Source organism: Perognathus longimembris, chromosome 14 (assembly GCF_023159225.1).
Source record: "Perognathus longimembris pacificus isolate PPM17 chromosome 14, ASM2315922v1, whole genome shotgun sequence".
Lineage (NCBI taxonomy): Eukaryota > Metazoa > Chordata > Mammalia > Rodentia > Heteromyidae > Perognathus > Perognathus longimembris.
In genome coordinates this window covers 35,252,408-35,267,334 of record NC_063174.1, presented here as the reverse complement: position 1 = coordinate 35,267,334, position 14,927 = coordinate 35,252,408, and the positions used below count along the sequence as shown (strand labels likewise).

The window sequence follows — 14,927 nt, the reverse complement described above, 5'->3', positions numbered from 1 at the left end:
GTTCTACATTAGTTTATCATACTTAGTTCTCTGAGTTCTTTGTGAAATTTCTATTTACTTTTTGGTAGTGTATTTAAATATAAACATAAAGTGTGCTATAATTCTTTTCCTTTCTTCATTTTATTTTTAAAAGCATGCTTTTACTGTAACCACTGTTGTATATAGAACGAATGTATGCTGTCTTAAAGAACAAAAACCCCCAAAAAATCAGTTTTAGTAATCTGTGACAGTTCTGATTTAAAAAGTCAAAATTATACAGGACGCTTATAATTCTTTAGGATTGGCAAAACAAAGAGTTGGTTCTTCAAAAAAATTAACAAAATTGACAGACCCTTAGCAAATCTTATAAAAAAAAAAAAAGAGCACACCCAAATAAACAAAATCAGAGATGAGAATGGAAACATGAGAGAAATAAACAAGATTCAGAACATCATAAGAGAATACTTTCCAAACCTTTATGCCAAAAAATTTGAGAATCTGGAAGAAATAGAAGAATTTGTAGAAAATATTGATATACAAAAATACCAAAATGCAACCAAGAAAATTTAAACCAACTAAAGAGACCCATATCAACTAATGAAATAGAAGTGACAATAAAAGACCTCCCATCCAAGAAAAGCCCAGGACCAGATGGATTCACAGCTAAATTCTATAAAGCCTTTAAAGTAGAACTCACACCAATACTCCTCAAACTCTTCAATGAAATTCAAAGTGAAAGTTCACTACCAAACTCATTCCAAGAAGCCAGCATAACCCTCATACCAAAACCAGACAGGGACTCATCAAAGAAAGAGAACTATAGACCCATGCCTTTGGCAAATATCAATGCAAAAGTTCTCAACAAAATTCTGGCCAATCAAGTTCAATGAGTCATCAAAAAAAATTCTTCACTCTATGATCAAACAGCATTCATTCCAGGGATGCAAAGATGGTTCAATATATGCAAGTCAACTAATGTAATTCATCACATCAATAGCAAGGACAAGAACCACATGTTCATCTCTATAGACACAGAAAAAGTATTTGACAAGATCCAACACCCGTTTATGATAAAAGCTCTGGAGAAACTAAGAACCCATGGAATACTCAACAATATAATAAAGACTGTGCAGGACAAACCAATAGGTAGCAGCACTGCACTTAATGGTGAAATGTTACAGCCATTTCCTCTAAAATCAGGAACAAGACAAGGATGTCCACTCTCTCCATTCCTCTTCAATACAGAATTAGAATTCTAAACTAGAGCAATAAGGAAAGATGCAAATATAAAAGGGATCCAAATAGGGAAAGATGAAGTAAAACTCTCTCTCTTTGCAGATGACATGATACTGTATTTAAAGAACCCCACAGTCTCTACTCCTAAGTTACTTGAACTTATCCAAAACTGTAGCAAAGTAGTAGGGTATAAAATTAACCCTCAAAGAAATCAATGGCATTTCTGTATCACAACAATGAGAGGAACAGGGCTGAAATCAGGAAAGCAACTCCTTTTGAAATAGCCTCAAAAAAATAAAATGCCTAGGAATAAACTTAACCAATGAAGTGGAAGATCCCTATGAGAACTTTCAAAACCTGAAAAAGGAAATTAAATCAGAATTAAGTAAGTGAAAAAACATCCCATGCTCCTGGATTGGGAAGAGTAACATCGTGAAAATGGCATTACTGACAAAAGCTATCTACAAATTCAATGCAACATTCATCAATATCCCAACATCATTCTTTAATGAAATAGAGGAAGCAATCCAAAAATTCATTTGGAACAATAAAAGACCACAAATTGCAAAAACAATCCTTAGCAGGAAGAACAGTGCTGGAGGAATATCAATATCAAAGTTCAATTCTATTACAAAGCTATAGGAATGAAAACTGCATGGTACTGGCACAAGAACAGGCCTGAGCAACAATGGAATAGAACTGAAGACTGAGAAATGAACCCCTAGACCTGTGGCCATCTAATCTTTGATAAGGGAGCCAAAAAAAAAAAAAAGGATGGAAGAAAAACAGCTTCTTCAACAAATGGTGCTGGCAAAATTGGTTAAACACCTGTAGAAAACTAACATTAGTTCCTTACTTATCACCCTGCAACAGAATCAATTCCAAATGGATCAAAGACTTTGAGGTAAGAGCAGATACTCTGAAAACATTACAAGAAGTAGGAGAAACACTAGGTTTCCTTCACACAGGTCAAAACATTCGTAATAAAGACCAGAAACATCAAACTAAAGAAAGGTTGGACAAATGGGATAGCATGAACCTGCAGAGCTTCTGCATGACAAAGGACAAAGCTAGCAAAATAAATAGAAAGCCCACAGATTGGAGATGATTTTCACTAGCCATATGACAGGCAATGGCCTCATACCTAATATATGCTTAGAACTCAAAAAATGAAGTCCCCACAAAACAAATCCTCAAAGAAACAACTACCCCATTAATAAGTAGGCTAATGACTTAAAGAGAGACTTCTCTGAAGAGAAAATAAGAATGGCCAAGAGGCACATGAAGAAGTGCTTAACATCTCTGGCCATAAAAGAAATTCAAATCAAAACAACACTGATTTGAGATTCTACTTCACTCCAGTTAGAATGGCCATTATCAAGAAATATAATAACAACAGATGCTGGCAGGGATGTGGTCAAAAAAGGAACACTACTTCTATGTTGGTGGGAGTGTAAACTTGTTCATCAGCTCTGGAAAGCAGTAAGGAGGTTCCTCAAAAGATTAAACAGAGTTCCCCTATGACCCAGCAACCCTATTTCTGGGTATTTACCTACCCAAAGGATCACAAACAGGCCATTCTAAAGCTACCACAACAACCATGTTCATAGAAGCATTATTTACCATAACTAAAATATGGAACCAACCCAGATGCCCCTCATGAGATGAATGGATCAAGAAAATGTGGTTTATTAGTTCAGGTTTAGGCTATTCACAGCAGAGGATCACAAGAGCCCATGTTATGGAAACGAGTGTTATATCACTGTTGTAATTACTTTCAACATGCCATGTGAAACTGTAGCTTTTTTTTTTGTTGTTGTTGTATCCTCTGCCTATGGTTGGTCCCATGCTATCACTGTATCTCATCTGAGTACCCTGGATACTGTATATACTGGTATTAGAACTAGGGAAGGGAAAGGGAATATCAAAATCGAGAGACAAAGGATAAAAAGACAAATGACTCCAAAAGCAATACTTGCAAAACCATTTGGTGTAAACCAACTGTACAACTCATGAGGGGAGAGGGAAAGGGGGAAATGAGGGAGGAGGTAACAAATTGTACAAGAAATGTACCCAATGCCTTATGTATGAAACTGTAACCTCTCTGTACATCACTTTGACAATAAATAAGTAATTATTCAGGAAAAAAAGAAAATGTGGTTTATATATACAATGGAATTCTATGCTTCCATCAGCAAGAATGACATTGCCCCATTTTTTTGATATTTCTCTTTTTATTTTTTCCAAATTTTTATTATCAAACTGATGTACAGAGAGGTTACAGTTTCATACGTTAGGCATTGGATACATTTCTTGTACTGTTTGTTACCTCGTCCCTCATACCCCTCTCCTTCCTCCCCCTTTCCCTTTCCCCCCATGAGGTGTTCAGTTCCCTTACACCAAACAGTTTTGCAAGTATTGCTTTTGTAGTTGTTTGTCTTTTTTCACCCTGTGTCTCTCAATTTTGGGATTCCCTTTCACTTTCCTAGTTCTAATACCAGTATACACAGTTTCCAATATACTCAGATAAGATTACAGAGATAGTGTAGGTACAACCACAGGAAGGTGATACAAGAACATCATCAATAATAGAAGCTACAGATACACATGGGACGTTGACAGTAGTTACAACTGTGATATAACAATTGTTTCCATAGCATGGAGTTCATTTCACTTAACATCATCTTATGTGTTTATAAGGGTATAGATTGGGCTCTTGTGATCCTCTGCTATGACTTGCCTAAACCTGTACTAATTATTCCCAATAAGGGAGACCATAGACTCCATGTTTCTTTGGGTCTGGCTCACTTCACTTAGTATTTTTTCCGAGTCCTTCCATTTCCTTACAAATGGGCCCCATTTGTAAGGAAATGGAAGGACTCGGAAAAAAATGGGGCATTGCCCCATTTGTAAGGAAATGGAAAGACTTGGAAAAAATACTAAGTGAAGTGAGCCAGACCCAAAGAAACATGGATTCTTTGGTTTTCTTCATTGGTAATAATTATTATATATTAGTATATATCTAGGATAGTCCCAGGACAGGATCTCAATAGTTGAATAGCTAGGTATGTATGCTCATATAAGATGAAACTAAGCTACATGAAGTCCAACATATGGAAATGAGACTTTTTTCATTGTTATGATTTTTAATGTACTATGTGAAACAATTTCTTTTTTCTTTGTTTTTCTTCCCTATGGTTTATCCCATTATTACCGTATTTGATTTTGGCACACTGGGTATTGTATATATGTTTATCTGAATTAGGGAAGGGAAGGGGAACATAAAAATGGTGAGACGAAGAATAAAGGGCGAACCAATGCAACAGCAATACTCACAAGACAATATGCTGGAAATTAGCTGTACAACATGTTGTGTGGTAGGGGAGGAGGGCTGTAGGGGAGGGAAAATGGGAGGGAAGTGTAGGGGAGAAAAGCAAAGGAGGGGGTAACAAGTGTGAGAACAAATGTACTCACTATCTTACATATATAACTGTAACCCCTCTGTACATCATATTGACAACAAAATGAAATTTAAAAACATTCTTTAGGGTTTGAACTCAGAACTTCTGCTTGTTAGGCAGTGATCTACCATTTCAGGTATGGCCCCGGTTATAAATCCTAGTCTTTCATTGCTTTACTTATTGTTTGAGTAAGGTCTCTCATTTTGCCTGGGGCTCTTTTTAGACCATGATCCTCATACCTATGTCTCTCACAAAGTTGGGACTACAGATATGAACCATCATGCCTGGCTTATTCACTAAATTGGGTTCTCAGTAACTGTTTTGCCTAGGTGGCCTTCAATTGCAATTTTTGTAATCTCTACCTCTTTAGTTAGGCTTATAGTTTTGAGTCGCAGTGCCTGGTTGATGAGTCTAATTCTACTGACTCATTAATTCAACTTTTTAAGTCTAAAGATTTAGTCATATTTCTTTTTTAAACTCTCCCTTGTAATTTGAAGTGCAAAGATGATACTATAGGGGCTGGGAATGTGGCTTAATGGTCTAGTGCTTGCCTAGCATGCATGAAGCCCTGGGTTTGATTCCTCAGTATCATGTGAACAGAAAAATCCAGAAGTGGTGCTGTGGCTCAAGAGGTAGAGCACTAACCTTGAGCAAAAAGAAGCTCAGGGACAGTGCCCAGGCCCTGAATTTAAGTCCCAGGAATGGCAACAAAAGACAAACCATGATACTCTACCTGTGGTTCTGCACAAATGACCTGGTATTTAGATAGTACTATTTTTCTGTTATTTTTTTTTTTGGCAGGGTAAGCTTGCTTACACAATATATCTATAACTGTACAACTTGGGGGGGGCAGAAATGGGAGAAGACTAAGGGAAAAGGTAACATGTTTGACAAGAATGTACTCACTACCTTATGTGTATAACTGTAAACCCTCTATACATCACCTTGACCATAAAATTACATTTAATAAAAAAAGAAAAAAATACTAGCTGACAATACTGGCCTAAAAACAGTAGTTACAGTAGTCATATAAAGAAATAGCAATAGAATGATGTTATCTTATAATGACTAAAACTGAGATTGAGAATTTTACAGGATACTAAGCCCTTTTGTTTATTTGCCTCAGACTGAGTTACATATATTCTTCTCATCACTCAACAGTCTTTGCTTTGGAAAGTACATCCAACCCATTAGATATTCTAAGTCTGATAATGATTATTTAATGTGCTTTATAAAAACAAGAAAATACACTTATGCTATTGGTTAACAAAATAGGAATAAGATTAAAATCCTAAAGAGGGAAAGAACCTGGGTCAATTTTGAACATATATGTTATGGAATATATGTATGCGTGTATACTTATAAACATTTATGTGCATATATACATACACATACATATTGTTTTGGTAGACTGTGGGACTTGAACTCAGGGCTTCGGCACTGTCCCTGAGCTCTTCTACTCAAGGCCAGTGCTCCTCTTCCAATTTTTGAGTGGTTAACTGGAGATAAGAGTCTTTCTGCCCAGGATGGTTTCGAACTGCAATTCTCAGATCTGTGTCTTCTGAGTAATTAGGATTACAGGTGTGAGCCATCAGTGCCTAGCCAAATATATTATTTAAAATATGATTTTCATGGCTGATAAACTCCTATGAACTACAAGAGTCTTGTGAAAACAAAAGTCATCAAAGCTATGAATCTAATCAGTTTGTGAGGAATTAGATTTTTCATTTAATTATAAATTCTGTATTGTTTTCCACCAATGTTTTCGGCTAATGGGAAGGTATTGTATACATTAAAGTAAATCTTCAGGATCAGAAGTAGATGTATACAGGTGCACAAAACATAATCTGTTTTATCCAATATGAGTTTAATAACAAACTACCTGCCTCAAAGGTCTGTAAAGAATTAAGTTGGTGGAAACAATGAATTTGGCTATTTGGCCTTTAGCCATTTTATTGTAATAATATTGACTGCCAAAATAAAGTTATCCAGGCAACAATACATTATAAAAAATATACAGGTGACTTTCCCCTTTCAGCCAAGTGCAAAGTGCAAGGCAAAATAAATTAAGGCAAAAATAAAATTAAAAAAATGGTGAGTGCGAGCATGTTGTTGACCATGTAAGAAAACACGTGCAAGATATACCTCAGATACACTATAGGTAGATGAGCACGAGGGAAGCCGAGCCTGGTTTTGCAGTGGGGAAAAGAAAACACTGTTAAACAGGACATGATAGAATAGTAAGGGTCTAAGAAAGTTTAAATGGCTCCCATCACCAACACAGTTGCCAGGTTATAAAAAAGCCTTAAAAGCAGATACATCCAAGAGCTCAAGTTATTGAAGGAGAACCTTGCAATACACCACCACCACCACTAAACCTTCCTAAAAAGAAAAAAGAATCACAACAGAGATGACACTAGCTCATGGTACAATCTTGGTGAGAAGATGCTTCATTTAAGGAAAAAAAGGTAGGACAGTGAACAACTTTTACTGTGGAATCACACTGATCTTCATTGGCTTAATTAACATGAGGAAATTACACTTGTGACTGTTTATAACTCTACTATCAATAGTATTCTCTAAATAGAGCTCCGCTTTGAGTTCAACATTCTGTAATTTTCAGTACTGCACTACTGAACAAGCCTTGTATTCTGCTTAAACACAAATTTCCTCCAGATTTATTTATTTATTTATATCAATATCACTTCTCTTCTCTTCTTCTTTTACTCTTCTTCTTCTCAGAGCTCCTTCTCTTCTCTTGTCTTCTCTTTTCTCTTCTTACCTGTCTTGTCTGATAGGATATCTCTACGTAGCTCATGCATTTCTCCTGCCTCAGCAATCTCAGTTCTGGTGCCATTGCACTGGGCTCATTGATTCTTTTTCTTTGATATTTCTGACAGTTACATATATTGGTTGCTTGTTTCTTTTGTTGTTTTAGTCAGTGTCTATGTAGACTAGGATGCTTTGGAAATTGTGGTTTTCCTGAGTATTGGGAAAACAAGCATGTGCCATCACATCTGGCTGAACAACTATTTCTTCTTCTTCTTCTTCTTCATCATCATCATCATCATCATCATCATCATCATCATCATCATCATCATCATCATCATCATCGTTGATCCTGGGGCTTGAACTCAGAACCTGGGCATTGTCTTTGAGCTTTTCTGCTCAAGTTAGTGTTCTATCACTAACAGCTCTGCTTCCAGATTTTTGTTGGCTAACTGGAGACAAGAATCTCATAGACTTTTTTTTTGCTGAGCTTGGTTCTGAGTAGCCAAGGGTACAGGCATGATCTATTGGCACCTGGCTTATCATTGGATTTTTAAAGTTATTTTATACTCAAAAACATATTTAACCTCAGATTGCCCCTACCCTACAAACTCCTCCTGCTTCATTCATCCTACTGATTAGCTGAGACTACAGAAGCACACCATCACATTGGACAAATCTTAAAACTGATGATTTTCTGGCCTGTTTTATTTTTTAATTTCCAGTACTAGAGACTGAACTGAAAGCCTCACATTTCCTAGGCAAGTTCTTTACCATTTCATTCAGACCAAGGGCCTTTATTCTTAGGTTATCTTACTATCACATTCACATATGTGGCTTCTTTTATGGGATTTAACAATGGCACATGGGCATTGTCTAGTGTCAAATTCTGCATAAAGTTTCAGAATATACAAATAATATACATCTTCTTTTACTGGAGAAGATGACAAAGCATGGGAATCAGAAACAATCTTAGTGGATCTGTTCTTTAACAGTATTTCTAGCACCAAGCACAGCTAAATGTAGTAAGATGCTCAATAAGTGTTTATGGAATGAATGGATATATAAACCATTTTTAATCTATTCCTAAAAGACAAATCTGGTGACTCAATTTTTACAATTTCTAAAGAATGCTAACATGAAGACTTGATTTTGATATTCTCTAGCAAGATGATAATCTTGAAGTATACCTTTGTTCTGTTTAAAACAATTATATATATTGACAGTACTGAAGCTTTCTTGCTCACAGATGGTGTTCTAGCACTTGAGCCACACCTCTGATTCTGTCTCCTTTCAGTCTGTCTGTCTCTTGGCTCCCTACTTTCTATTCCTTGGAAAATTCATTAGTCATGTAGATCTTTCATTAGTAACTTATTGTGTACGAAAGTTAATTTTGAGAGGACAATATCTGTATTGAAAACTAAGCTCCTCACAGATATGTCATTTCCTTTTCAAATGATGTTTCATGAGAATTACATGAGATTATTTTCCCCTCCCAGTCCTGGGGCTTGAACTCAGGGCCTGGGTAGTGTTCCTGAGCTTCTTTGCTTAAGGCTATTGCTGTACCACTTGAGCCACAGCTCCACTTTTGGCTTTTGTGGTAGTTTACTGAAGAGTCTCGTGGGATTTTCTGCCTTGGCCAGCTTCGAACAACAAACCTCAGCTCTTTTCCTTCTAAGTAGCTAGGATTATAGCTATGAGTCATGGGTACCTGGTGAGATTTTTTTTTTTTTTTTACATATAGAATAAGATAAGAGTTGTCTAATTTTTCAGTATGACTGAAATTTTAAAATTGAATTAACCTTTTCACATCAAGGAATTCTAATAAAGTGCAAGTAGCAAAACTAGCCCATTTCCCAAAGAGATAATCCTAGAATGGATTTACTGTCATCTTCAACATTATTATAGGAAGAGTATATTGACAAGTCATCACCTACAAAGAGAGGTAAAATATTAAATATATATTATTAACATTATCAACTTGTCAAAATATAAAACAAAAGACTCAGAGGCTTCAATAATGTTCTACGTATAAGAACCAAAAGGTGCTGATATTTGCATAAAGTAGACAATATAAATAGTGTCTAGTTATCTGAAGTCTACTGATTATTTACTTTTCTAAGGACTGTGGTTTTAGATGTTCATTTCTACTCAATAAGAAGTTGGTTGATTGAAGATAATGTTTAGATTTGTAAGTGCTATATGTTAATGCACAAATGTGTTACTGTATCATGTCAAGATATACTTCTCAGTTCATTTCTTTAGTAGGCAAAAGATACTGAGGCCAGGTAAAACAGGTAATTTAGTAAAAACCAAAAGATGAACTTAGCTTCAGGGGAAGAATCTTTCTTAGCATGTCATGAAGTGATAAGCAGAAAAAATCAGCAAAATACTCTAAACTTTTAAAAAAGGTTCATGAGAAGAATGAAATTTACCACTCCACAGGATAGTCCTCAACAGAACAATTTATAGCCCATACTTTGTATGTTCAAAGGTTTAATGCTAAGTTTGTGAGTTCATTTTATATTCAAGTATGTTGGGGAAGGCAGTATGTAGAGAAAGCACTTGGAAGAAAACAATGTAAAAAGGGAAAATAAAAATATGAAAGTAGGTCATATCAAGAAACAATTCCTTTAACCATGTCTTTCCATGCATAATAACCTGAAACCATCCTTTGATAAAATGAGCAACTTCTTTTCTTAAGCCCTAAAATGAAGGTAATTTAAAAATTCGATTATGAACATGTCAATGTTATTTTGACACACTAAACAGTTATAGGAGGCATAACTAATGTTGCCTATGAAATATAAGAGAGCAAATGTTTTAGGCCTTATGGACCATACAATCTGTGCTTCAATTACTCAACTTATTTTGTAGACCAAAGCAACTAAAGAGTATATACAAATAAATTTGTCTGTGTTTCAATAAAACTTAATTTTGGGTATTGAAGTTTGAATTTCTTATAATTTTCACATGCCATCACAAGAAATGCAAAACTCGTTCTGGGCTTGTGGCCCTACAAGAGAGTCAACCTTGAGTTATAGAACTGAATGAAAATGAAAGTAAAAATGTTTCCAAAGATTATAGATATCTATGCATAAAAAATACAAAACAAGCAATTCAGGCTGGAGTGAAATGCTGATATTAAAAGGCCTAAAAATAAGTAATCTAATTTATTATTTATATTAGCTTTATTTAATGCAGCCTTATCTAGGCATTTAGGATATTGTTAAACACTTAAAATTAACTCATTAAAATATACTTACTAAATGTACTTATTAAAAGTCTCTTTTTAATTGATAACCCTGTTGTGTAGGTTTTTCTATTTACATAGTATCTCTTTGTATTAGCAAGGCAAGTACTTATTGATAAGTATTATATTTTTTTTCTATTTCATTGCCTTTTATTTTAGTTTCACATATATGCCAATAATCTGACATCGTAAGTCATATTTCCTGTTACTGAGTTCTGAAACCTTTAAAAATGAATATAACTGGGGAGCCAAAACATAGCTGGATTTTTCTGTGGCTAAGCAGATATTTACTATCATATTACACAGAGTAGGTAAAGATATGAAATTGTAGCTTCTAAGTATTTTTACTTTTCTATTTACTTCAGGAACATCTACCATTTTGTGAATATTTTAATATTTAAGGTATCCTGGTCCTGTTGTTCTTATTTTTAAATTTACTTGATTCCTATTATCTAAACAAAGCAAATCATTAGTTTGCTCTATTTCTTTTTTCCTGGACCCAGGGCTTGATCTTATCCTAGGCACTGTCCCTGAGCTTCTTATTGCTCAGGGATAGCAGTCTACTACTTACTTGATGCACAGTAGCACTTTTGGCTTTTTTTTGGAGTAGTTTATTGGAGATAAAGAGTCACATAGATTTCCTGTCCCAGCCATCCTCAGAATCCAGCCTCCGGGTAGCTAGGATTACAGGCATGAGCCACTGGTGCCCAGCTTGTTCTTTTATTCTTAACACAATCTGTATGATCTTTAATCGTGGGAATTACTTCTAATATTCTCCCTCCTAGGTTCATATGTTTGACTGCATAGAAAATTAACATTTCCTAATGTGATTTTTCTCCCCTTTGGGCATTATTTTCAACACATCATTAATCTATGGATTTGTGGCAATTTTTGTAGGCATTAATCAGTTTTTAATAATAATTTTACTGCTGTTAAATTACATAAGAATTGTTTTTAAGTTAATTTTTAAAAGTAGTTTTTTGTTTAACTTTCATCAATTTTGTAATATTATTAATTACTATTACAACAATTTTTTTGTTGTTATTGGTTACAGGGATTGAACTCAGGGTCTGGGAGTTGTCTCTGAACTTTTCTGCTCAAGGCTAATGCTCTACCACTTTGAGCCACAACTCCATTAATGGTTTTCTGGTGGTTAATTGCAGATAAGAATCTCATGGACTTTCTTGCCTGTGCTAGCTTTGAAACATGATCCTCAGATTTCAACATCCTGAGTAGCTAGGATTACAGGTGTGAGCCACCAGCACCTGGCAATTTTATTGTTTTAAAACTAGTAAAAATCCACTTAGGGCTCAATTTATTCCCACTTGGACAATATAGAAGATATATATTCACAATTTAGAAATCAAGGTTTTCTACAGAAAAATCAATTTAAGGTGAAGCATAAGTTTAATAAACAAAATTTAATACTACTCTAAATTTTAGGGCTTATCCATCACAATGTAGGGATCTTCTCTTCCTAAAATAATGATGTATTTATTATACTGATGAAAATATCAATGATTTAATTAAGTCCCCAAAACTAAATTAATACCTTATCTCATATTTCTGAGTGTTTGTCATCTTCTTCAATAATCAACTAAACTATTTAATTGGTAACATTGTTCTGGATTTTTCACCCTATTGAAATATCCAACTGTGTTTTAATGAATTAAAAAGTTCTCATATTTTTGCGTTTATTGTGAGAACACATGCAATAATTTTTCACAGGATGAAAAATTTCAAAGTTATTTTTAGAAATAAAATCTGCTTAATTCACCCTGTGATTCTGAGAGTAACTTGTTTTTTAAGCAACATATAAGGCATGGTTTACTAAGTCTTTAGGTTATAAGAATTAAACAGGAAGTAGAGAAACTGAAGATTCACCTAAGCATTTGATTTGTATATTTTTCAGATGATACTGTTTGATTTTTAATAGTTTTCATTTGTGTTTATACTTAGAACAACATATTTTATACTTTATTTTTTCAGAAAGAAGGTAATCAGGACAATGTATTTTTGAGTGAAATGAAACAAAATATGAATATGTTGAGACCAGAGATTATATAGTAGCATAGGAATTGAAAAACAGAAATAAAAAAATGTGATATGAGATAACCCAATTTTTAAGGCACCAAAGTTTTAAATTATTTCTAATATTACACTAAATCATTGCCATATAAACCTTAGCAAGTTTCAACTTTCTAGTAGTATTAGTTTGATAAAAGAAATAAATAACCCTTCTAATGGTTTAGAGAAGAGCGTAACACTAAAATACATGTTAGGATTTTTAAAAATAGTTTTCAACAATAGTTATTTGGGATTGTTTAAGATTAGTTTAGCCATAAAATACATACTAATCCTTATTTAATCCCCAAAATAGTACAATAGATTCTAGGATTTGATTATGGCTGAATTTTCTAATTCTGTAAGAACATAGAAAAGTAGAATTGGCTCAAAGAAAGTAGATAAATAAAACACAAGTTAATTTTTTTTGGTTTAATTTTCAAATTTAATGGCTAATATTAAGAAAACTACTTTGGACTTTATTGACTCGAAATTTAACACACATATATGTGGTCATATGTGAAATATAATTAAAAACTCAGACATCAGAAAATTGACATCTTCCTTTCTTTTTTTATAATAAATGTTTTGATACAATTTTACTAATATTAATTACCTGAGTGGTGATAATTTTGAAATAAAAAATTAACCAAGGAGTTCATTTCATAGGAATGTTTCTACAAGTCCTAGGAATGAGAAATCAGGTTTAAGTAAAAAATTATTCAGTATAATAATGTATCCTTCTTCTATCACATTCATATCATATATTCTTTGGGAGATTTCACTTCAACTTTTCTTGAAAAGATGTAAATAGGAGGAGGACTAAGCATTCTAAAAGTCTGGATTATTGGTAACAAAAAATGCAGTTGTAAAGTACTGCCTACATGAATATGTATTATATCAAATGGCTATAAAGTGATGTTCCTCGAAAGCTGCCTTGGGAGTATGAACTTTGTGCTCAAGATGTTACATGGAGGTATTTGCTCCTGGAGAAGATGTTGCTGCTAACCTTATTATTAATATTAAACAATAAATGGTATAAATATTACAAAAGAATCTGAGTTAGAGATGTCTATTAATTCAGAATAAATGTGTCTACTAGCAAGATTACTTATGATGACACTAACATTTGTTGTTTTTCTCGAAAATGGAAACTAAGCTACCAAGTTCTATTCCTTGGATCTAGTCCATAAATTTATAATCTTCCTGTTACAACCCAACAACAGGCTAAAAGACATTGTCACTGGGAAAGTTCCAAATAGAAATCTATGAAAAGAGCCTTTGAAAAATTATACTATTGCATAACAAATATTCACTTTAAAAAGGAAGTTTTTAGTTTGTATTAGGGCCAAGATGTTACTAAATTAACTGCAATGTTAGTGTGGCTTAAGGGTCATATTCACTGCCAATTTAATCTTCATTTCATAAATGTGAGCATGAAGCTGCAGCTAGAAAAGAAAGGGGGAAAGAGACAGAAAGTAAAAAGATGCAGATGAAGGACAAACCAATCAGACGTGGAATTACCAGTCAGCAGAGGTTTAGGGGGAAAAAAGTCACAGTGAAATCGTACATTGACTCTGAGAGAGTATCCTTTCACATTGCCTTCTAGGTGACCTCTGAGCTCCTCCAGCTTGCCATGGAGCTACATGTAAACATCAGAAAATGAATTGAAAAGGCAACTTGTTCCCTTTTAATTTTTCCTTTCAAAATAATATCATAGCATTATACATTTCTCACTGCCTTTGGCAAAAATTTTAAAACATTATGGGTATTTCTATAATGTAACAATACTAATTTTGTAAATTTTCTTTACAAATTTAGCAAAACTAAATGCTGCAACTATCATTATAATTCCCTTTACATTCACTTAAAGATTTCTATTTGATGGGAATATGGAGTTAAGGTATTTAAAAGTTTGCTTGTCTTTCTGAAATAATTTTTTGAGGTCAGGCTCTACTGATATTGAAACAAACTCATTTAATGTTTGTTCAATTCTTAAATATATATATGTATACAGATAATACTGTATACACACTTAAAAGACAAATATTTGTAACTTTTAAGTTTATATATCCAAAGCCCAGTCTCTCTCTGTGTCTCAAATATATGCAGTCAGGTTTATTTCAGGTGCTGTAATTATGGATGCCATTTGTTATTTGTAGTTC

At 33.9% G+C, this 14,927-nt stretch overlaps 1 protein-coding gene across 2 annotated transcripts in view; it reads right to left on the bottom strand.

Moving 5' to 3' along the window:
• Positions 1–14,927, bottom strand: part of Gphn (gephyrin) — a 386,872-nt gene that overhangs the window by 129,852 nt on the left and 242,093 nt on the right. Inside the window, exon 10 of one of the 2 annotated variants that reach the window (XM_048361849.1) lies at positions 14,333–14,404. The exons of the other annotated variant lie outside the window; for it this stretch is intronic. Coding sequence (XP_048217806.1) covers positions 14,333–14,404 — 72 coding nt within the window. The remainder of the gene's footprint in view (positions 1–14,332; positions 14,405–14,927) is intronic. 2 annotated transcript variants of the gene reach the window in all.